At 37.5% G+C, this 25,837-nt stretch overlaps 1 protein-coding gene across 1 annotated transcript in view; it reads right to left on the bottom strand.

Annotated features, from left to right (window-relative positions):
- NRG3 (neuregulin 3) overlaps positions 1–25,837 on the bottom strand; it is a 345,643-nt gene that overhangs the window by 193,046 nt on the left and 126,760 nt on the right. The window contains exon 2 of the mRNA XM_066555046.1: positions 12,807–12,936. Coding sequence (XP_066411143.1) covers positions 12,807–12,936 — 130 coding nt within the window. The remainder of the gene's footprint in view (positions 1–12,806; positions 12,937–25,837) is intronic.

The raw sequence follows: 25,837 nt of genomic DNA, 5'->3' as shown, positions 1-25,837 counted from the left end.
GTAACAGAAATATAATGCAAACTAACATCTATGCTCTAAGGATGATGCTAAAGAAAAATATGTCAATCTCCTTATTCCCCACAAAACACTAATAAAGCATTAAAAAGACTTGCAAAAGGTTACATGTTTCAGTAATTAATATGAAAACTACAATGGTAAACTGAGAACCCACTCAAGTCAGTTTTTTAACAGCTCTAGCTTGTACAAAACTTAGGCTATAATGGCCTTTACATTTTATTTACAAAGGGGAAAAAAGTTTACATTTATTTTTCACATATTACTTGCCTGTTTTCAGAAATGTCAACAGATTAAGCTGGTGAAAAAAAAAATGATGAGTGCTCCATCTTGCTGGTTTTTACTATAAGAATAGCTGCATTGCAAGGCAAGCAACAGTGGAAAAGCGTATCTGGAATTTTGCCCACTTACAGACACTAAGCCTTCTTCCTGGCTACTCTGCAAACATTTTCAAGTAGTGAAAGGCTGAGATGGTGGTTTTTCTTTCCTACTACATAATTATGTAACTCTGATCCTTTGGTGAACAATGATTCATTAGGGATGAATCCATGTTTTCTTTCAAATGATCTAAGCTCATTCTGTCATGTAATGCTGCAGAGTTCTCTCTACACCTAAAAACTGTGTCCCAGAATTACCACAATAATTCTTTTCAGGTTACACCACCTAATCCCTAAGCAAAATTAATCTTGATTAATTTTCTCTGCTGGAGAAAAAACGTTTTCCCCACAAGGACCTCCACCAAGAGAGGAGTAGAACACTGATCCCTGCTATGCAGCATCAACTCAGGATGAGAATATTTGGGGTGAAACTGGGTTACAGTGACCATTTTTCCAGCAAGACCCTGGGGACACTATGGCTCTCAGGACACACTGCCAGGATCTAGTTCAGAAAGGGATTTAACTGAACAAATAATTAAAAGATTAAGAGCAACTCTGTTTATGCTGTGGTGAGCCTGAGATTATTGCTAGACATCTATGACAAAATGCCAGACAAACAAGCCAAAATGAACATTTTTAACAGAATGAATGCACTTGGGATGACTGAGACAGGTCTGTGATCTGTATGGTTTCATAAAATGTGTGGTGTGATTACAGATTATTGAAAATAACTGTGGGAAGACAAAATCCAGAACAGAGAAATTTATCTTTGAAAACCATGAAAAAGCTACCAGATGCAGCTACAGACACAGCAGTGTCTTCCTTCTACCTAACCCAGCTAAAGACAACACTTGGGATAATTCTGTCAAGGTATTTTTTAAAAAATAAAAAATTAATTCCAATTCTGTCAATATGCAGCATCTTGTTTTCTGATTTATGTTTACATCATGAGCAGATCCAACTACACAAAGAAAGCAAGTCACTCTGGACAAGAGCACAATCATCTTGATTCAGCAAATAATAAGATTTACTAGAAATTTTATCCTGGCAAATATTATAGTTATCCATCATGCATAATGAATTAACTTTGTGCTTTATTTAAAATTCATACAGTCTATTTTTTGCTAACATGTTGCATATATTGCCACTATCGTGTCCATTTTCTTCTATTAGAAAATATTCTACTGTGCACTACTTGCAAAAATGATAGAAAAAACTTTAGTGCAGTGTACCAAACATTTCCACTGCTGTAAATCATTATTATTCAAACACAGAGTGCTTAGGGTTTTACAAGAGTGAGCATTTTAAAAGCACTGCTATGAGAACTTGCTAGTTCTTTCTAAAAGAGAGAGAAGAAAAAAAAAACCAAAAAAAAAAAAGCCAAAACCACCAAAAAAACCCACATCAAATTTTAGTTGTTGCTGCTATTTCCTTCCTGAATTTCAGGAAATTCATGGTTTCTGACAGAAATTTGTTTTGCTACATTAGAAATTCCTGGTTCCAGGACAATTTTAAAGTTGCAATGTAAAGAGGTAAACCCTCAGCCCCACTCCTAAAAACAAATAATAAACCAAATAATCTTATCACCTCTATGGATAACCACGAGAAAAATATCTCTTTCCCAAATGGAATGATCAAAATGGTCAAAGTAACAGAGAAAAGCAAAACTGCTACAGTCCTTTCTGACAACACCTTGTATGATTTGAACCAACACTCCAACATGGAAATGATGCTGTGCTTTTTGAGCCCACTTTGGCAAAGCCTGTCTGTATCACACAGGATCAGTATCTCACACTGGCACTACCAGAGCAGCTACAACATCAAATTCTGCTGCTGCTCCCTAAGGGCAGCTCATTTGGTGCCTAGAGCTGGGAGCTTTGGTAGCATGATGGATGCTCTACAAAACAAAAGGACCATTGCTCTAAATAACACAAAAAATGATGTAGACCCTGGATAATGCAGCAACATGAATTCCCAATGATTTCTGCACTGGTTTTGAGTTAGTAAATCACATGGAAACAGCAGCAATTTAGCATGGAAGCAGAACCACAGATTTATGAACAGCATTCCTTTCCATGTAATTTTCCTCAGTCCACAAAGACTTGGATGGTGCTTGAATGGAAAAACCTCTATATTTAAGCAGCTGGTTTTATTTAATTGTTGCAGACTTATTAATCCATCAAATTATGACTTTATTTTCCCCATGTTCTGTCTATACTAACTCAGAGTTCTCATTCTCCACCTTTTCCTCCAGAGTCCTCAAAGACAATCAGCACATGGTCACCCTGCTGCCCTAACCTCAGCCAGCAACCACAGCCTTATACCTGTGGGTATGTTACCCACCTTACAAATTTATTAAGATCATGTTTGAAATAAACTTTTCCAATTGAAGGGACTGGGGCGTGAAAGTCTGTTTCAGGCCTCTGCTAGTATTTCCCTAATCAGATTAGCAAAAAACTCAATTTTTAGGATTTGGTTATCCTCACAAACTCTCCTAGGAGCTCCAGTCACAATGAGAAACTTAAGCAGAAAGCTGAAAATTCCTCCAGAAGTGCACTGGGAATGCCCATCCAGGACAGGCATTGTACAAGGACTTTACAGTGCCCTCCTTCTGATTTCTGATGGGATTGGGCCCCACAAGTCAGAACCTTGCTATCACCTGAACAGTGTTAGAGGGGACCTAAAGATAGAAGAGAAATAAAATTAACTGCACACAAAAGGAAGGGCAGAATTAAAGGGCAGCCTGACTCAAGTGCAGCTCCCACGCAAAGTTCCATTCAGCAGCCTCAAAGAGTCTGCCAGCGTGATCCCATCAACTACAGCCCCCCTTTAGATACTTTAGATATTCTACTCATTGATCTGGTTTTTACTTTTCAAAATAGCCAACACAAGAAAAACCCCAAAACCCTAAAAAAAAACACCATATATTTTTGTGTGAAATGAGGCCAAAGGAATGTGGTCTGTCTGTGAGGATCTTCCTGAGGCCAGTAAGAACAAATTGAGGCTTTATTTCATTTCTAAATGTTTTGCCCCCTGTCCTCAACAAACTTTTAATAAAATCTAGCAAACAAAAAAGTATTAGTTTCCAGATGTTCTTTTGTAAGATGCTTTTAAAAAATCAATTTGCCTCATGAAGTTAGGATAAAGCATCATAAAATAGGAAAGGTTCAGACCAAATGCTTGCTGCAAAGATTGTACACATTCACCAAAAGACAAGAACTGCTGTTTTTTAAGAAATATTCAGCACCTGATGCAAAGTTCATAAACTTATATAGCTTTATAGCAAATGCTTCCTTCCAGAAGCAGTTCCACAGATAATCTCTGACTTTGCATTCCCCTGTCAAATATCCTTTGCATTTAATTAATTAACAAGGTATCATTGGGATATTAGATCTATCTTAAGTGTCTGGAGTTGGACCTCAGATCTGTGTGCTGATCCAAGTGAGAGTGCAGATATTACCCTAAGCTTCTCACAGTGGCTTCTTCAACAGCACAATTCTTGTGAGATCTGCAGTTTTCTACCCAACAAAGCGGCTGATGAGGCACAAACACAGCCCAAAAGGTGTTTCATTACACACTCCAGGCATTATCTCTGAACAGACTTTATCTAAATCTGCTGCCTATTATATACTGTTGGCAGGTTGCCCAAAGAGTTCACCCCTCTGCACTGGAATAACTTCAAGGAATACATTGAAAAATTCAAACACTACATTTATGGGCACGGGATAAGGACCAGAATATTCATCTATTCAATACAACTCACAGAACAGAGTTCACCTGCCTGTCTGATCTCAGATGCCCCACTTCACACAACATGCCAGAATCCACGTGTTTTTACCTCACTTCCCCTCTTCCTCTTTGAGAAAGTAGGAAGGGCTTTCTTAGCAGTTAAGGATAGAGGACACAGGTGGTTGGTTTTGTTTGCTCTCATTTAGATGGATCTAGAGTGCTGGTGGATTAATGTTCTGGTATTTAGCATTTTGATATAGTTGGCATATATTTCTATTTAAAGGACTCAATTGTCCAGAGCTTATTTCTTCTTCTAGAGAGATTTTTTTCCAGATCTTCTGGGAGAAGAATGTCTGCAGATAGGATTAGATTGGAAATGCTATTGCTTTCAGTGTACTTAAGACACTGGCAGGGATGAGAATTTAAATGAGAGATTTCAGATGTCTGCATTATGCACTTCACAAATTCCTTCTTGCCTAAGGGAGGTAAGAACAACAACAAAGCTAACTCATTTCCAAGTTAATTTAAAAGCAGAGTTTGATGGCAGAATATTTGCATATGCTAACTTCAAGACAGATGCAATATATGCCATCAATATTTGCACCCATACATTTTAAGGTATGGTTTCTTTTTCCTCAAATTCTTTGTGGGTACTATAGAAGCTTCACAAACCTTTTTCCACTGGGGTCTTGGAAAATAAGGAGGGGAAAAAAACCCCAATTCTTATAATTTGACAGAACCTTCCTTTACAGTGGAAGGACTTAACCAATTTGTGGTTTTCCAATTTTCAGGATATACCCCTTCACCCTGTATTTAGTTTCAGACAACATGTACTGAGTTATTGCTTTTTATATATGCCATGGCTTTATTTTGCTTTAGAATTAGGAAACAGGAGGCAGTTTTGAGGTAATTTATCCTATTAACAGATCAACATGCTCACTAGAAGTTTATATTTTGTACAGAATGGATTTGACTCATCTCTACAAGTGGAGATGTGCTACACAAGCAGGATGCCTTGCTAAAGTATGATGGCAAGATCCAGCTTCAGAAACATGTGTAGGCACAAGAAAAATGGTGATAAAACTGAAAAGTTCCACCAGATTTAAGTATTCTTGATACTGAGACACAGAAATAAATTAATGTTAGCACAGCACTGGTTCCTGATCTCCCACTTAAGTGCCAAATGAAGAAATCCAAGCATTATTAGCAGCCTCAAGAAAAAGCCATCTCAGCTGCTGAGCTGGCAATACATTTATCACTTCTCCCTACTGAAATTCCAGGTTACAGCCCAACTCTTGATTCAACCAGCTGAAGGGATCTTGCCAAATTCTAAGGGAGCTGAATTTGGCCTCTTTCTCTTCCAGAATTCCAGGAAGAAATGACAGTTTACTTAAAGCTTCCAGAAATATTTTTGTTTCACTCACATTACTGGTTGTTCTAAAAAAGGATATGTATCTCTTATGTCTGGGAAGTAACTCTGTACATACATAAATGAAAGCATTAACTGCTTAATTTCATGCTATTTTCTCTGAACTACAGATGTGTGGCTTTAAAAAAATATAATGTAAGCAGGGGGATGTGCTAAGCCTGGAACTATGTTTTCCCATACTTCACATTAACTGAAAATGTTAACATTAGTCTTTAGTATTCTGGGAGAGAGAAATTAATTCCATGTTTTTTCAGTACTGCATGCTGACCCAGGTTTAAAACACACTCATTTTCTTAAGCACCAACATTAACTTTGGATGCACATCTACACAATTTCTCCTTTATTTCCTCAAACTCTTCCAAAAAATATTAATTTGAATAAGCATTTCAAATAAGACAAAAATGGAATTAAGATTTTTATGTTGCTTTCATAGATATTTGCTTAAATTGACTGAAACACAGGTGAATTGTTAAATTGGAGTGTAATTTAATTATCTGAGCATGCATTTTATCTGTACAGTATTATGACTTTTACCTTATTGTTGCCACTGGAAAAATGCATCTTCACCATAACCTTAAGCAGGTGCATAAATTTCATTACTTCAAAAGATGGAAATGGAACCAGGAAATCCCACTGGTTAGTAATCAATTTTTTTTCCAAAGGAAAAGCATTAGAATATCTAGCCTAAGGTGCTCAGCAGAAAGCAAATAAGACCTGAAATACTATGAATACAGGCTCTAGAAACTTAAAACTATCATTAAGTACAAAGCTTTCTCTCATTCTGTGTTTTGTTTTACTGCTAAATTAATTTATCCTTCCCCAAGCAATAAAACTAACACAAAACTATTTTCAGAAGATGTTTTAGAGGGATAAATGGATAATAGATGTTTTGTCAGTGACCTCTGTGTGCAGAACTGCTTGAAGGAGCAATACCATGTGAACAGCAACAACCATAATAAACACTGGTTTACTGCAGTACCCAAAAGCTTCAATGTGTAAAAGGGGAACTTCTGTAAACACATCAAGGAAAATATCTGTCAGGAGATTTGATATGAAAATCATTACACTGCTGCATTAAAACCCTTAGTTTGCAGATACTTGAAAGTAACTGGCTTTCACAAGACTTAAATTGGCATATGTTTTCTGCAAGCTGAAAGTATTTTCTACCATAGAAGTTACAGAAGAAGCTGCATGCAAGAATCTAGGGGAAAACCTGTAAATAAAATGCACTGTAAAATGGAATGTTGATACTGTCAAAATTAATCAATAATTAAAGTACTTTGACAAGAAGATTTCTCAAGAGCCTCTATCTGCTGAATGTTAAATTCTGAAAGCATGAATCAGATGTTCTTGTGTTTCATGTGAATATCATATCATGTGTTCCTGCACTATTGCATCTGGGGAGGTTTTCAAAGACTCAATTTACATTTAAAAACCTGTTTGTTATTTACTGAGTTCTTGTACCATACTATCAGACTTGAAAGGGTTTGATTTCAGAGGACTGTTAGAAAAAGAATAGGGATAACTGAAAAAGTACTGATTTTATATAGGTGAAATTCGGTATTTGGATCAGTTAATTTTGTTTTTATTCTAAATAACTGCATCCAATTAAAAAAAAAAACAACAAGGCTTACATTTTGATTGAAAAAAAAATCAGACCAAATGATCAAAATATGTAAGACTGGATAATATGAAAAGAGTTAGGATACCTAGGTAACAAGCAAGAGTCCTACAGATATCTTGGACTTTACACCATTTCACCTTGAGGTTTGTGAACCATTTTTCTTCACAGTTCATATCTAAAAAGGTTTAAAACAAGCAACCAGGTATGGGACAACAAAACCATGCAACCTCTTCCTGTTATTTCAGGGAGCAGGAGCTTGAAAGGGAGTGCATAGAAATGCTTTGGGTTTGGGGAGTGTTTTCTAGTTTGGTCTTCATTTGGGGACTTTTATTTGCATGTTTTGTGAAGAAGAAGAAATATCTAAAATTATACAAGAAAAACATGATGGTTTCCAATAAAAAAAAGGACAGAAATAGCCACATTGTAGATGATATTAGTATTACTTAAGGCAGTAAATGTTTTAATTTATTACAAGTGCTACCTGGAGTAAATGAACATGGCAAGCTGATGCTACCCTGGGAAGGTGCACTCCCTATAACAGACTCCTCAGGAATTCCAGCTTCCTCACTTCTGACAGGCTGAGTTCTGAAAGGGATGAACCAGGCACAACACCTAAGCACACTGGCCATTCCATTTCAGCTAAAGAAAGCAATCACAGTGCTGAAAGCAACCCCAGCCTGTTAGAGCACTGCTGAATAAACAGGTGATGGACTAATAACACAGTGGGGATCTATATTAAAGTTACTAAATAGTTCCTTAACAACAGCTTTTAGAAAGCTAACTTTGTATTTTGACTTTGCTTCAGGCTTTCCAAAGGAAACATGAAATTAAAGGTAGAGGCATCCCAGAAAATGGTGCATGGAACTACACAAATATAATCTACATATGTGCTACTGGAATGCTCATAAGACAATAATTTTCATAACAGGAGCTCTGCTGATTGCCCTTGACATGGAAAATATCCTACATTCCAAGCATAGCCTTCTTCATTTGAAAGCTTGTAGCTGTATATTACATTGTCATCTTTATACAATGGATTATTTTGATGAAACTATGCTTGGAATATTATGACATGAGTGAGATTTTTTTAATGTATTTAATGCTATTCAATAGTGATTTATTTCCTGGGCTCGCATTCTTGAAAAGTGTCAGCATAATACAAGATGGGGGAATGCACAAAATGGAGTAGCTGGTATTTTAAAACACCTAGGTCAGACTGCCCAAGCCTAGAAAACAAGCCATGTAACTAAATCAGGGAATTATATTCTTAGTTTTTTAGATTTTTAACTTATGGTAAAGTGCACATATCATATGCCAAGCTCAGAGCTGTTCTGAAGTCTCATCTGTTTGATCCCTTTCTCCTGCTTTTACTGACCGCAAGGGCTATGCCTGCATTACAGTTACTATTATGCAGAAGACTCACAATAAAATCTGACAGTATATAAACATTTATCCAAACTAGATTTTCATTAAATGGGGATTCAATCCTTCTGCTCCCATGACAGATTTTGAGCAAAGCTGAGAAAACTGGTCTAATTTTTTAATCAACTAAATGTAAAAATGGAAAATTTATGCATAAATATGAGCAAGATCACCAAACTCAGAATTCACCAGAACAGCATGTATGCATCAAAAACAGACTGTCCAATGAAATCTAAAAACTCTGGGATTGTTACCACAGTAGCACACTTCAGATGCTGATGTAATTTGGTCAACTGGAAATTATGTTTTGTTTACTGTACGTTTGTGAGTCTTTCATTCTCCATTGTCAAAACTTACTCAGGCTTTCTACTACTTGAAGGAGAGATGAAGGACAGGATGAAAGGTGTATCTCATCCAACTACTCAAACCTATAAAGAGTACGTCAGAGCTCATCACCTATGCCAAGACTTCCTGTGCATACACAATTGTCTTCCTGGCTTCTTCCAGAAGAGAAATTGAAAAGTACAATCCTCTTCTCCCCTCAGAAGTTTTAGCCACTTACCCAACCAATGTTTTCCAGTCTTAAATGGGTTATCTAAAGAAAATCCAGGGATGAAAAAGGAAAAAAAAATTATGTAGAAGGAGTTATAAAAAGAGCCCAAAAACCACAACTCCACAAGCCAAACTCAAAAAAAAAAATCAACCCAGAATGACTTGAGATGGGGTATTTTAAATAAAATTGTACAAAGAAAACTTGAACAGGTCTTTTTAAAGCCTGGATTACATAATGCTCCATTAAACACTGATGTGTCAGAGTTGACTGTGTACTTGATTTTTTTGGTGTAAATTACAAATTAAGGCACCCTCACCATTCAGCTTAAATTCTCAAGGTGGCAACATTGAAAAAAATTTAAGCATATGGAGAAGCTAAATATGAAGTTTCCCTGCCGATGACCTTAAAACAAGCTCATGTTAAACCATTCACAAAAATAAACACTGAAGTCACAGCTTTAAAATAGCACAAAACATCCAGTGGATCTTGTTTGTTACCTAACCACGCAGGAGAACTCTTGCCAGTTTACATCCCAGGCAATTTTTCACCAAGAGATAGTGAGTAAAATGCAGAAGTTTGAATAAAAATTGAATTTCAGAATTTGAATTAAATTTAGAATAAAAAGAATTCAAATTTAAAAAAAAAAAACTAAATTCCTGCGACTTCAGGACACTCCTCTCTGTAGGTGAACAGGAATGGAAGATCCATGATCAGGGCTCCTTCTGATCTCCTGTGTTCCCAGTGGCCTCCCACAACACAGCCTCCCCCCTGCCCTTGGCCAAGGGGGCACCTTGGCCCCACTCCTCACAGCTGTGGGGTCAAAGCAGGAGCCCCCCAGGACAGGAATGAGCCAGAGCCCCACCACCCCAGTGCCAGTGTGACCCCTGACAGCCAGAGGCAGGAGGTGGGCACGTGCCAGCCCTCCAACAACAGCACCATGGAGTTTGTGAACCCTGAACGGTGCTGGAGCTGCCAGGCGAGCCTGCTGGCGTCACCAGCATGGGCCATGAGGATACAGAAAAAGCCCAAGGTGTAACTCAAACATTGTTAATTGCTACCAAATCACTCTTTCTGTCCCTTTATAATTAGCATATTTATCCTTAGAAATGCACATACAACAAGAACTGCACAGCTCCCCAAGAATATCATCTACTAACACCCTTCAAACCTGACCAAGTGGGATAAGAGATTTTGCTCATCCAAGGTCCTCTGTCTGCAGCTGTTCCACATGGCAAATTCCCATTTCAGTAAATTGGTGCTCTGCTCCCAGAACAGATGCAAAATCACCCTCACAGTGAGAATATACAATGTAGCCTGATTTCAAGAACAAAGTACCATTTTAAGCCTTCATAATTCTGTATTCAAATTATTCTTTTTGATTGCAGTGGGAATTCCACAACCCTTGTAAAAAATTTGCTTTTTTACTAGTTAGAGGACAATTACAGTATATCAGTACTGTATTTTTCTATATGTGTACATTCTGGCTGTTATTTCTGAGCACTGTTATAGGGAACAGACAGAAAAACACCTGCATCCCACTCACTATGGCACTGTGACATAGACACACTCAGTCTACCCAGGTAGAGATACAACAGATAAGAGTCAAACCTAAATGTTTCCCTCCATTAATGACAAACTTATCAGTATAAAAGTGATCCTGAACAAGTTGCTGCTTGCAGTGTCCAAGGTCCTTACAAAACTAAACAAAGTACTACAACTAATCACCCTTTAAATTTTAAAATTTATCTTTTGCTATATGAGAATCAATGTCTTGTATGGGTCTTTTGGTGTTGCACCATTCAAAGTACCCACCATAAAAAGGATGTTTATTTGCCAGAGAATGTGCCAGTGCCTGAAACTTGTACAGGCAACAAAACCCTCAAACACACGGGAGCCAAGGGACTCCCAGAGATACTGCTGCTTCCCTATGGGAGGATAACACAAGGAAAGGGATAAAAGAATTTCACTCTGCTGGAAAGAATGAAAAGTCAACATTTTGGCTTGCTGAGTTAACAGGAGAAAGCTTGGGTGAAAAACTTCTAACCATTAGCCAGGCAGCATTATCAGAATCACAGGAAATAAATGAGAATTTGGCAAAGACGATAGGAAAGATCCTGAAAGTCAACAAAAAAAAAAAAAAAAATGCAGCTCTTAAGAGATATCTCCTGCCAATTTTTTAAAATGTAACCCACAGTTTACAAAACCAGTCTGTTTAAAGAGGTTAGCGACTAAATTTATCAGCCAATTTAAAAATTCTCATATATATAAATTTTTCTCTGCTATTTTACAGCATTTTTGTTCAGTTTGAATATTCTGACTATGAGAAACACTTAAATAATTGAGTGACATAATTCCCTTAACAGCTCATGACATTTCTAAGACAGACCAAAAAAACTCATCTGCTTTGAGGAAAAAAGAAAAAAAAAAATCTGTGTAGTATTATGATGGAAGTAGAAAAAGACATCAATTTTCCACAATAAATTAATCATAATATTTAATTTAGGCATGCCCTACAAAAACAAAGAAGGGAAATGAATGATCACTGAACCATACACAACTGAATGGGAAAAATCACCAGTATTGTATAAAAAAGTGAAAATCTTGGAAATATTCTTCTGATGATAAGCAGAATTTGACCAAGCTTTAAATTCATAAATTTCCATTTTTAAGCCAGGTACATGTGACTTTGCAACTTTTTTTTTCTGCTTTTAGTGGGACTTAGCAGCTTAAGTCCCAAATACTTCAGGAAATCTTCTGTCCTCGACACTTTTTATCATTTGTGTTAGAGTCCTCTATACATTTAGGTGTTCAGATTAGCATTTGGGCAGATGAGTGCCCAAGTGATACAAGTGTATCTCAGATACACCTTTTGTGTGCCATACACAGTACCATAGGAGTAAATTAGGGCACAAGTAGCCCAAAATGGAAACCTGCTCTTCTGTTTAAAAGATTGCTGAAATAATTTGGGGTCTGGTGGATATGTGTGTTAAAATCCTCATCTTTAGGAAGATATTGGAGTATTCCTTCTGCATATCACTCTTTTTTACTGGCCTCCATGGCTAAATAATAATAATACTTATAAGTGATCTGGCTTTCTTTTCTGATATTCTTCTCAATACATTCAAGATGGCCTCGCATAATAGCAGAAGTTCAGGAGTATAAAAGTGTACAACAGCTGTAGAGCAGGTTCAGATGGCTATCATAGTCCATTTCATCCTTCAGTAATTAAACTTAATTCTTAAAACTACTAATTCTTAAAACCCTAATTCTGAAAACTAGTAGCCCTTCCTCTCTCTCAATTAACAGCACAACAGAGCTATTGACAAATATTGTAGCTGGAGTACCCAAAATAAAGGAATGCTTCTGGTATATCGGGGAATATAGGACTTTCATATGTAAAAAACTCAACAAAATGAAACAATAATCCTTACATGATTAGAAAATATTGAAATTTTTTCTTATCTATGGAAAGACCAAAATTTTGCTTCTTTTATCTACATATTTCTATTTATGATTACCACAGACTAGTAGAAAACCCACCAGTTGCGAGGGATGCAGTCCAACTGGAGAAAGTGCATTCTACACCTGAATGTTTGGGATTTTTTTTCCCTAATGCTTCCTCCCTGAAGCAGAAGGCCGTTCTGGCAGGTGACTTACCGGCAGTGTTTGTGGGATCCCGTCAAGGTTTCGATCACAAAGCATTCCCCCTCGTTGAGACAATATGCAAGGTCCTTGTCTTTGCATGGCTTAAAGTGCTCTGAGCGCTCCGTGGAATACGTCGTGGTGTCTGAGGAGAAAACAGGCAAAGCAAAGAAAGGCTGTAAGGATAAACACTGGCTGTTCCTGCAGTACATGGGAAATTAATTTGATCACACTGGGCTCAGTGACATCAAACACACACTAAAAGAAATGGAAAGCGCAGGGCATGCCAACCTCCCTTTGACCGCAGCATTATTTGCATTCAGGTCTCTTAAAAGATTCACCAGAAACACCTGCAGAAAAACAAACCAGACTGCAGCAAAGTTGGAGTATGATCTCAAGCACTTCTCAACCACAACCAATTTCCAAGGTTTCCCTGCTCAAATGTAAGGACACCTACTTTGTGTCCTTTCACCAAAACAATATTTTCCTATTATTACACCAAAACATGGTTTGAAATGAGATACAATTTTTTTTTCATCAAAACCAAACAAAAGTAATTAATACAATGTAAATTAAAAGGAAAAAAAAACAACAACAACAACAAAAAAAAAAAAAAAAAAAAAAACAAACAACAAAAACCCACTACAATGAAAGAGGGAAAAAAAGGCCAAACACCCAAGGGTCAATGCTAATTTGAATCACCAGTCATAAAAAACAGCCTAAAACTCAAACACAAGCAATGTACCACTGATTGTGCCATTTCCCACAGATTATCTGTATGTGTATGTAAGTGCACCCCCAAAACATAGTTAAAGGCTTGACTGCAGCTAGAACTGTTGGCTGCATCTTTGGAATATTTAATTAGATAATTAGATTTGGAATAGATTGACAGCAGTATGTCAGGGTGAACTATCATTCCTATCTTCTAATAAAAATCTTTAACCTTTCCAATCCTGTTGGATTAATCAACAATAAAGCGAAATTTTCAGAGGAAGATGCCTGACTGACACATATTTTAATTTTCTTCACTATGACAAGGTTTTGTCTAACCAAATGTGATTTTCAAAGTAGATTATTATCTCCACAGACCCATGGTTGAATCTTGATATTCAATCTTAATTCAAAAAGTTTAAATTCCTAATCACTTTGCAGGACCTGATATACACTGAAATGGTAAGAGAACATCTCATTGTATATCATACAGCCTATCACAAAATATTACTTTGACTGCTGTCAAATCAATGAAGCAGCGCTCAACAGACACAGATCCTCACAAACTCAAGAGTTATAACAACACTTTAACTTGGTTTTGCTCATAACTGAATATAAGGTACATATCTGCCAAACTAACACCAAAGTTGAAAACCAAAATACTGAACCTGCAACAATATACCTGTAACTACAGTTCTGCAAGAAAATTCAGATAATCCCAAAAAACTGTCAAAGTAACTCTTTTTGTTCTCAGTATATTTTTACTCAAGCACCTCTCTAACTTCTCCTTATATGCAGACTAAATGATAGAACATAAATAAAGGTAATAGAACACATTTTTAAACAATAAGAAAATCCACACCCTATTCTTTGTATGCAACACTTCTTTTTTTTCCTCTCCAGAGAGAAAATGTTGTAGTTTAGTGTTTTCAGTGGAGAGAAAAAATATCCTGCGAATAAACTCTAACAGTCTTTCCTCAAATGTTTTTACAGATTCAGAACAAAAGGCTGTGCCACTGTCCCCAGTAGCAGCACTTACAAAAAAGATGCAGGCTAAATAGAAACTATGTTTTTAATGTTTGCAAGCAAATCCTGAACTGAAATGTATCAAGTTGAATTTTGGAGACAATACAAGATGTTGATAAATGCAAACATCTATAAGACTAGCATCTCACTGTTGGCATTTCAAAACTGATGAGCTTTAATGTAAAAAAAAAAAACATCCTCACATAGAAAAGATGTAGCCCAGTTACTTTTTAAGGTCAGTTTTACTCAGGAGGACTAAAATGACCATTTAAAACTTGATTAGGCAAAAAATAACTATAAACCTGAGTAACCAGTTATATTTCTACCCCTTTTAAATATGGAAAACTGAAGGTAACATTATCTGAAAGCACTCCTGGCAATTACAAAAGCTAAGTAAAACTGTTGGATGAGCAGAAACAGCTTGATCCAGCTTTAGGGAACAGAACACTTGCATCTGTGAGCCTGCTCTGAGGAAGCAATCTGTGCAAACACCTTTATGAAGGTGTACAATGCACAGAGCAAAGGCATCTGAGGTGCTCCCAAAGGACAGGAGCAAACGAGGGGGATCCAGCGTGGCTGGGGCAGTGACGCAGGGAATTCTCAGAGCACAGCTTTGAAGTGCAGGAGCCTCCTCTTGTACCATCATTAAACCAACAGCACCTTGACAAGGTCAGCATTTTAAAGTTTTAGATGAAATAGATTCTTTAGAAGTTTTGTTCTGCTTTATTTTAATTATTCCTCTGTTTAATATTAGTCAACCCTTGTGTTTTATTTCTAAACAGAGGTAAGCTGCAATACTTCATTTTCTCCATTTGGACACAATCTCAAGCTTTTCTTTTGTCTTTGTCCCTCACCTTTCAAATTAAGAACAACAGTTGTGGGTAACAATGATGCTGGCAGCTCCTTATGGCAGCCTTGGATTGCACTCCTAATGTTGAAAAGCACTCAAGAATTGGTAACTTTTTTCTTTTTTTAATAAATAATCCCACTAAAAGTCACTTTTCAGTTTCAGAGTCTTTCCTGGTTTGGAGTATTTGTACAACTCTAAGCAGGTTGATGCACATGGACTCTTCACAGAGCTGAGCTGTGCACAGATCCCTGGCTGCAGAGATCAGGTGTCTGAGCTCAAAGGTCTTTCACCAACACTCCAAAGCCCTGGCACTGAATGATACCCTGGACTTCCCTGGAGCTGCTGGGAACTTTCTGCTGGAGAGAACTCACTTATCCCATACATGAGTTGCATAAAGTTACAATCCTGCTGTTGTTTTATGTTGCATTCACAAACTCTGCTACAGCCTCATTAAATATTGATAAAAACAAAACCTAAAAGCTGGTTCTAAACATAACTACAGAAAGTACAAAACAAGAGAAAACACTGTAGAGACTACACAGTTTTCCTGATTCTTTATCTAATAAATAATAAATCCTATTGTCTCTTGTTTTATTTTACTCCTAACAAAATACTGAATTGACTTTTCCATGGTGGAACTGTCCTTCATAGCTTCAGAAGCCTGGTAATTAAACACCATTCTATTGTGGGGTTTGACTTTTTAATGATTTTTTTTAAAAGAACTAATAAAACCTAGGCATTCAGAAAATTGAATAATACAGCTCCTTAATTTATTTTTAGTCTTTGAATGTGGTAATAGTCCCAAATGTTTCTAAGTAACAAAGGGGAATTTCTTTTAAGTATTCAGATGTCCCTGAATTCAGTGCATATTCCTTAAAGTATTTTTTCATTTTTTTAATTGCCATGTGTCCAGGTGTTTCATGCAAAAGCAGCAGGGGATATTGATTTCTGCTGGAATCTTTCCAGCTAAGTTGAAATAAAAAATTTCTAGGCACTCTTGTTCTTATTTTTCTTGCCTTACTATATCAGCAAAGGTTTACATATGATTCCCATACTGCAAAAACTGATATATCACTGCCAACCCTCAGTTACCACTGTGTAATCAGAATTTCATTCACATTTCAACATCTTTTATAAACATAGAGTTGGTTTCTTAAAACATTGTCTTTGGAAATGTTGAAAAAAATCAGTAGGAAGTTCACAGATATTATTTCATTTTGTTTAGGTCTAAAACAGACTAAAAAACTGTTTGTGAAATGGTATTCTTGCCTCATCAATGTATGTCATCATATTTATACCAGCACAGGATGGCTCATTATAGCTGATTTTTGAGTGATCTTCAAGGCATGATATGGTTAACTAGAAATGCTCTTTGCTCCTTCAAGGCTACCACTTTCAGTGTTTCCAGTACTATGCCCTGATGCTGCTAAATCTGTAACTGCCAGGGAAAAATGCAGGAAAAGAAAGAATGCAAGAAGTAAAATATCCTGGGAAACAGCAGCACTCCGGGCAGCTGCTGCTGCACAGATTGCAGGAGCAGCCATTCCCATCCATCACATCTGTCCTGCAGCATTCCAGCTTCAGAAACAGATTTTACTGGTTACACCTGAAACAAAGCAACTTTCCTATGCTAGCTGAAAAGGATGCCCACACTCCCTGGCCCTCTCACTGTGAAGATTTTTTCCAGGCAGACAACATTAGCTGCTGTAGGGAGAAAAATGCCCAGGAGAACAAGAGATGGAAAGGCCTTGTATAACTTTTGTGAACTACCCCAACTCTGCAGCTACAGAGTCACTGACACAGGCAAGGCAAATGCTGGGTGCATTTCCATCAAGGAATATTAAGACACAGCTCATTTTAACACCACAGCTCACACACTAAAAGACTTTCTTAAGTGCTGCATATTTTGACTACCATTGGGTATTACCAGCTTTACAGATTCAGTATCAACATGCAAACTGGCTTTTCCCTTATCTTTTTATCCATTTATAACTGATCATGTCCCAGAGAACCATTACTTACTGAGGCACCAAAAAAGCAAGATGCTTATTTTAAATCCCTGATCCCATTTCTAAACACACTGCATAAAATAAGCCAGATACAGGCAACTGAACTGCCTCTGAAAATATAACTCTAGTTATCAAAAAAATACCTTCTTAAGAAACCCCAACATTTTTAACAATATATTCCTGTAGCACTACTGCATTCTATGAAGAATACAGCATAGAAAGTCAGTTAATAGCATATAGGGAGTTAAATTTTGTGTTTGGTGAAGTCAATGGCAAAATATTTACAATGATTCAGTATAAGCAGGGTTCCCTGAAGTTCCTATAGAGTCATCTAGTGCCTCTCTCCTGATGCCTCAGAATTATCCCTGGTGTCCCTAACTAGAAAAAGCCTTGCACAAAAAAATGGAACTTACACACAGAATAGTTTAGATGTGATTTTGTATATTCACTTACTGAACCTTAGAAATCATAGAACCTAAAATTTTGATTCCTGTGCTTCTAGAAGTATCCTGGTTTAGGAAGTTATTTCCCAGTTTAGCGCTTCCCCTATTCCCTCTCCAGTTAGAGCCACAAAAGGCAAAGATCATAGGTCGAGATAAGAGTGATTTACTGGAGAAAAGAAAGGGATAGTAACAGCAACAATACTGATTACAAAATGTACAATGAGAGGGCGATTCATACTGAAATGTTCACCAAGCCCAGGACAAGGACTAAGGAGGTCAGACCCTCTGGCACCCATGTTTCCCCCTCCTTCCTTCTCAGATGTGAGAGTCCCTTTGCTGCCCCTGGAAAACAAGAGGTGGGCAGGGGAAGAAAACACCAAGTCCTAGGAAGATATTCATTAAGGCAGAAGGAAGGGAATCCATAAATATTTAGTGTTTATTTTGATTTAGCCTTAGCTGATGGCAGCTCTTTCTTAAGTTGTTGATATTTACAAGGAAAACATTCTAGACATTGCCATTTTTAATGCAGAGATTTTGCTTTGTCAGTGCTACCTGAACACTACCTGGCCTTAGCCATGGAATAATTAAAATTTCTAGTAAAAAATGATGAGAATTAAAAAGAAAAAAAAAAAAAGAAAACTTCATGTTTTTAAAATAATAACAGACTTCTTGTTCTGAACTTACTTGAATGATTTTGCATATATTTATATATTATTAAAACCAAAAGCTTAATTAAAACAGGATTTTTTTTTTTTTTTTTTGGGCATCTAGAGAGGCAGTTTTGTATAAACAAGCAATAGAGTTGTGGATGTTGATTATTCAAGAAGCTACCCCTTAGCCATTTTTGTGCCAGGGAAAATTGCATTTAATCCAATCACACTTTCAAAACTTTGATTGCAGCATGATACCAAACAAAGTTGTGCTACAGATATGGGACTCGTTGGAGATTTTCTATTATCCTCCAGATTCAAATGAACAAATCTGTATAATTTAGGAACAAACTGCAAACTCAGCCAATGCATTAAAACAATGCCATTTTCAGGTGTTGGCTTCCCAGCCAGACTGGTGGGAGCTGGAATTGGTACAGAGACAGCCCCGGTGTCTTCCCTTGGCATTTCCTTGTGAGGATTACATAAGAAAGCTGATGTGGTATAAACTCAACCAGCACATCCTCACAGACTGCTTTTCTCCCATCTCACCAGAGCACAGCATCACCTGCACAACTGCAGAGACAATACAGAATGCTTCCAGAAGAGATTACAGAGAGTCATCCCTCCAAAAATCACACATGCTCCCTCGTCAGCAACTCCTAAATTCATTCTTTAAGTGTGACCTTGCTGTTCATATTTCCTAAATGTTTTTGCAGTTTGAAATCACTATACACAAATACTAATACATATCTTGAAAAACGAATGGAAGCATTTTCAAGTTACTAGTGCGTTATTAGAAAATATGTATTATTTACTTGATGCAAATAACTCTGGAATATAAAACGATCCCTTTACTTTCATGATTAAAAAAAATCAAACTAAACCAAGCATTAGTTCTAAAAAAACCGTACAAAAATATGCCCACCTAATGCTTTGTCACAACAAACTGAAAAGCAGAAAAGGAAATAATGCCAGTATCACTTTGAAATGTAATATCAGATATCTGTCAGAACTTAAATACTGAACCCTAAACACCACTGAAATTCATCTCTGTATGGGCAATTTGCACATCAGAGCCTGCATTCTCCTGTGCTGCTCCAACTGAGACCAGGGAAAGCTGAACAAATGGGAAATGACTCAGGAGAGAGCCCTGTGAGACACAAAGGGCCAGAAGTTCCATGTCTAGGAGCCAAAGAAACAGGAGTGACTAAGACTCTAAAAGGTTTTAGTGTTCAAAGTGAAGAATTACTCTGAAATTGAGTTATGACAGTTCTGATGGGCTCTCTGGGTGCAGAGTGCTTTTATCAATCAAATGCATTCAGTTGTCCTTCAGCAGGATTTATTAACTCATCTAGAAGATGCTAATAGAGGAAATCAATGAAAAAACAGCGTATCAGAGATGGTGCCAGAAGAGTATCCATCACCCACACCAGGGTTTCTCTGTTCTTTGGCCCCTGCAGTCCCACCCATCCCAGCATACTGGCATCTCTGGAGACACCAAAAGCCCTTGAGACTGGATGGCAATGCTGCACCAAAAAGGGACACCCTCGTGAGGATGTGAAAACAGCTCTACAAAATAATCTCCAATAGATGGAGAAATGGAAAAACTGGTAAATTTAGAGCATAAAAGCAAAATAGTAAATTAATTTTAAAAATAAAATATAGATTTCAAGAGGTGCAAGAAAAACATAGGAGCACCCCAAACCAGAAGACTCTATGTAGGTTGAAAGATGCTAGAAGAAAGCAGATGTAGCACACATCTGTGACATCTGCAATCACCAGCACTCTGAAATAAAAAAAAAACACCAGAAACTACCTCACGTAAAATCTAGTGAATCAACTCAAGAAGAAGAAAATACAAAAAACTAACTGACCTAAATAATTCAGTACAGCTACAACATGAGTAAAATAAGTGGTGTTACAATTATTGTTACATGTAGTAAAAGACCCAATTAACAGTCCTCCAGAAATCTTTTTATTTCTTATATCACAGCTGTCTTCTTTCTCCCTCTGCCTGTGAAACCTTGTGTGGGGGTGCGAATTTAGATGCAAGGACCAGAGGAGAGTAAGGGAATGACAGAAACCTTAGATCTGAAGGCAAATATTTCTGTTTAGAACATGCAGGGACATGAGCTTGCCCAGCTCTTGTAAAAGAAAGAAATGCTAGAATTGATAGAGGAAGTCTCATGGCTAATGGCAGCTGGCAAATGTCCTCACTGAGCAGCAACACTTTTTCAGCTACAGATCTGGAACAATCTGCATTTGCACATCTTCCCACATTATGGTATAGAAAAGTTCTTCTGGAAACAGAGCATTGTGTGATTTTATACATTTTCATGGTAAGCAGCAGCAAAGGGAAAAAAAGCAGAGGCCAATGGCTCCAGAGGGCAGGGACACTGGCCTGATCAATGTTCTAAGGTTTATTGGTTTTGTGGATCATTCACCATTTCCTTAAAGCTGTGCAGGAACTACCCAGCACTACCCAGTGAAAACACTACCCAGTGTTTTCAACATTTAATAAATCACTTCTTATAGTCACCACCAAGGCACTTTAGGCTTTGAGAGAGATACCTACTGGAATAAAAGAATTCTTCTAGTTATATGGGGAAATACTTAACATTTTAATGTAAAAACACTAATTATCAGGAAGATATGAGTAGGTTGTTTGACTGGCAGTGATGCTCTTTCTCCAAGGAATTGAAATAGGTCAAACAATACATTGACTAGAAACAAGGGAAATAATAAAAGCTATTTTACACTAAGCTTCTGCATATTTCCAAGGCATGCAATCTAAAATTTATTCATTACTTCATTTATAATTCTGACATCCTTGTTGTGTGGACATGCAAAGTCAGGCTATTAAGCATTAACATTACTCTCCACATTTCCTTTCACAAAGAAACCCATATATTCTAAATTATGCATTATTTTTTAAATCTCTTTTCCTCACTTTATTTCTTTTAATTCAGTCTTCCGGAACAGAAAGGGGAAGGGCATGACAAGGTAAAGTGTCTTTGCAACAGTTCCCTCAATCTGCACTGCTCTGTCCTTGTGTATGGCTTACCTCAGAGGATTTCTCTTTTTCTCAGGTAAGGAGAACATTTTCCATCTGTTTTTGATGTGGCACTGTCAGAAGTTCACACACTGCAAATCCCCTTGTTTTTACTACCAGCACACAAAACCTGCTCAGCTTTATTGGCCAGCATTTTCCAATGCCAGTAATTAGGTAAATCACATATAGCTTTTTAATTTACACACACACTGTTTCAGCACAGCCAAGAGTCAGTCAACTGTGCAAAGGAAGAGCTGGGTAATGAGGCTCTTGGTGGGCTACCACAGCTTCAGAAATCAGACTGCAGTCAACAAAACTCAAGTTGGGCTCAGTTTGACCAGAGATGTCAAAGGTACATCTAATACCCCCACATCTGTCCAAATATTCTGCAATATTTCACAGAAAAATATAAACACGATTTTTTTCTATTTCATGAATCTTTGGCCTTTGGCTCATATGCAAATCAATTTAGTTGCATCACCCTCTGATCTTCAATTTAACACAAAATTATGAGTTCAACATCCGTGATACAAATCTAAGTCATTGCCTATTAAGTGAATCAGATTTTTCTGCTAAATTCCCTGCCACTGAGGCTGTTATGTTGGTACAAAAGTTTAAAAACTGAAACTCTTAGCTGGCTGCTTATTATTAAAGAATTCACAGCCTTAGTGCAATAAGCCAGTATACACATTCTTGTTAGTGGTAAAGCAAGCAGCAAAGGGAAGAGAAGACACGGAGCTTGGGACTATAAGGAAAGACACTTGGATGAAGACAGAGTATAATGCACTCTGAAATTTCTCTTGGGAACAGCACCACTACAAGTAATACTCTGGTGGGGCTCCTGTTTTTCACCTCAGTCTCCACAAGACACAACACTGTAAAGTTGCATTTGGAAGCACATGAATGCTCCTACATCCAATGTGCTCCACAGTTCTAATTTTATAGCCTGTCACCATACTCAGCCTGAGCAAAGTATCACAGGGTCTCACATGTGATCAACTAAGTGCTTGATTATTGACTTTCAGGAGATGTAATTATTAGTTAAAATCAGCATTTCCCATTTCAGTGCATTTAATTCATTAATTTCAGTGTTAAATTCCTATGGTGGAGGTGCTTTAGAGCATGGCTCACTGGCAGGTAAGGGGAAACATGCACACAGCTCTTTTAAATAATGCTACCAAGAAGATTATGAAGCATCAGAAACTTAATTAACACCAAAGCTAGCCACCTAAAGGAAGTCTAACCTACGTGCCTTCCACATTTAATAATCTCTTGAGCAGTTATGTTCTTCCACAACCATCAAGAGAGTACATATAATTCAGTCTTTTAACAGTGACAGCAAACTAGCAAATGAGTGAATTATTGTCCCTCTTGTCTACATCTTTAAAGTTCTTCCAACTCCTTCTGAGACCTGAGCACCAGAAGCACACAAAGCACTCAAGCCTTAGCATCTGAATTTATTTAATGACTTATTAAAAAAAAAAAAAAAGCTAACACCCCACCATCTACTCCTTTTCTAACAATTCCCTGGCCCTGCTGCACACACAGAGCCCACAGCATTGCACACACACATCAAGGCAAAACAGCCCTAACTGCTGCTGAGTTCTGGTTACCATCAGCCACACAAGTTCTCTCTCAGTGCCAGGCACCTGTGGGCTCACCCAGTGGCACCCTGAGGTGCATCTCACCAGCTGCCAGAGCTTTTTGGGGTTACGGGCATTTCTGGACATGGCAGAGTTCACCCTTAATCATTTTTGAGTGACTGAAGCATTACTGCAGGCAAGCAGAGTGCTGGGCAGTAAACACACTCTGCTTTTTTCAGTAGAATCTGCTTGTTTTGGTGTGAGTTGTGGTGTTCTGGTTCTACATGACTGAATTAACCTGTACCGCGGATCCTTCAACAAAATAGTTGCAAAAGCTATGATTAACCACATTCCAGTAAGTACTTAACTCCATGGGAAATCATGAAGAAGAAATACATCCCTGAGAACTAAGATTAACTAGAATTTTTAAGTTCTCAAAAACACTCAGGTCAATTTTCTATTCATTAATGACTAAACAGATTTTGTAGGTCTTATGCTCTGCCTTCCCACCTTTAAACTTCTTTAAGGAAAATTATCATATATTCTTTTAAATCAGAGCTTACAAAAAACCAGACCAAATCAAAGCAATGCACAAAAACCTACCAACACTCTAATTTTATATACCTGAGAAAGCAGTGTAATTGTAGGACAAATAAATTCAATTCCGTTCTCCCCTCCAATGCTGCACAAACTCACAAAACACGAGGTCTGCAGGGTGGGCTTCTAGCAGTGTAAATTCAATGCTACACAAACCTCAGTCTTCCTTCACACTTCAAGTTACAACAAAAGCAGCATGACAGAACAAAGCCACCACTACTTGACTGTCAGAAAGGATAAAGGCAATGTTAAAATAGCATCAACAAATTTGCACTGTAGCAACGTTTTATGATACTGGCGATTTTCCCCTATTCCGCATTAGGAAAGGAGAAGAATGAAACATCTGTAGCAGCTTTTCTTCTTGCTCTGAGAAGCTTTAAGATGCATTCTCACTCTTCAGTCCCCTCCACTCTGCAATTAATTGATTTAGATAATACAGACTATGTACAACTGTAGCATTCATCCAACTGTAGCAACAAAACTAGCCTTGAAATAGAAAACAGAAGTATTGCTTTGTTTTCCTACACTCCTGAATCAAATCAAATCCCTGTTAACCTAGGTTATCTACATTGTTAGCTAGCAGAGAACATGAAATTTCACATACTGAAGTTGCATCCCTGTTTCATTACTCAGATTAAGCCAATATATAATTGAAACTGAAATATCTCCTACCTTTACCCATGAGAAATTTGGACAACATCACAAGCACTTTGTTCTCACTGTACCGGTGTGATGGTCGCAAAGCAGTCAGCTTTGCACTGCTAAACAAAACAGCTTGAGGTTCAACAAATCAGCAGTGTTGGCATCTGATATAGCTCAACTAAGGGGGAGGAGAGTCATTGTGAGATGTCACTGACAACTCCATTTCCACTTCTGTGCAAATTAAATGTAGGCTGGGGCACAGAAATGGAACATAATTAGACATAAAAAGTAGGACTGCAGGCTCTGGTTGACTGAAGATACCAGTACAGGAAAGAAAAAGCCAATTAAACCAGTAGTTTAACTCACAAACTGCAGCATTAATAATCCTAATAGAACTACAGAACAACAACCACTAAGGTCCAGTTCTGGAAATGCAACACTGAGCACCTCCAATGGCAGCCTAATTCCATTGTAAAATCTCTCCATTGGAAAATGCATCATATACACACTGCTCTAGTGCCACCACATTGGAGAAAAACATATACAAGCAACAGATGTGATCACTGAAATATGAGAATACAATATGAGCAATTAACAATTGGGTGAGAGAAGATAACAGGAAAACTACATTATCCTCTTTTGATGGCTTCTAATTTTTAAAGCTGCTACACCTAACAACTGAATAACCGTTCTAACTTAGGCCACTTATACATCTTTCAACCTGCTAACCAGAAAAATAAGCACAGTATTTCACAATCATGATTGTGTTAGGCCACTTTTAATGACATTTTATAACTAGAAGGGGATTTATTGTCTACTCAGAAGCTGCCCACTAGGCAGAAAACTTATCACTACCGCAGCTGCCTCTGAATTTGTCATGTTACAAAGCTGACTCAGACAGCGATTTTGTGCCAGAAGATCTTTGGCAGCAGCAGCAAAAATCCTAGTAATATCCTCTGGAAAGCACAACTGCTACTCTTGGAAGGGTGGAAAAGACCAAGAAAAAAAATCAGCTGATAAATCAGATAAGCCAGTTTCAAAATGCTTCAGTAATCATTGTCAGAAGTTCACACGAGATGAACCCTCTCACTAATTAACTCTTCTAACAGCATCCCAATTCACGTTTGTGGAAAGAAGTCCAGGCAGAAATGCTCTTCACAGTATTTTGCTCCCTCCTCTTCCAAAGAATGGTTAACTTTAGACTTTGTTTCTCCAGTCATGTTGCCTTTTAAATTATTCTCCTGTAATGTTGTCCAGGTCACAACAACTGGTACATATATACTTAAATATGTGAGGCTTTAAATCATGGGTAAAGTGTGTTCAAACAGTGGTTCTTGACACAAATAGTTCACCCAGTTATCCAGGTTCAAATTCAGGGCTTAACTGGGAGAGTCAAGACACAACTCTCTGCTCACACTGAGATATATTTGCTTCTTAGCCATTCCTAAGAAAACACGAAGATCATTTCCTCTACAATCTACCC

This window comes from Molothrus aeneus, chromosome 8 (assembly GCF_037042795.1).
Source record: "Molothrus aeneus isolate 106 chromosome 8, BPBGC_Maene_1.0, whole genome shotgun sequence".
Classification (NCBI taxonomy): Eukaryota; Metazoa; Chordata; class Aves; order Passeriformes; family Icteridae; genus Molothrus; species Molothrus aeneus.
Note: the sequence above shows the minus strand (reverse complement) of the source record. Positions and strands in the feature narration are given on the sequence as shown.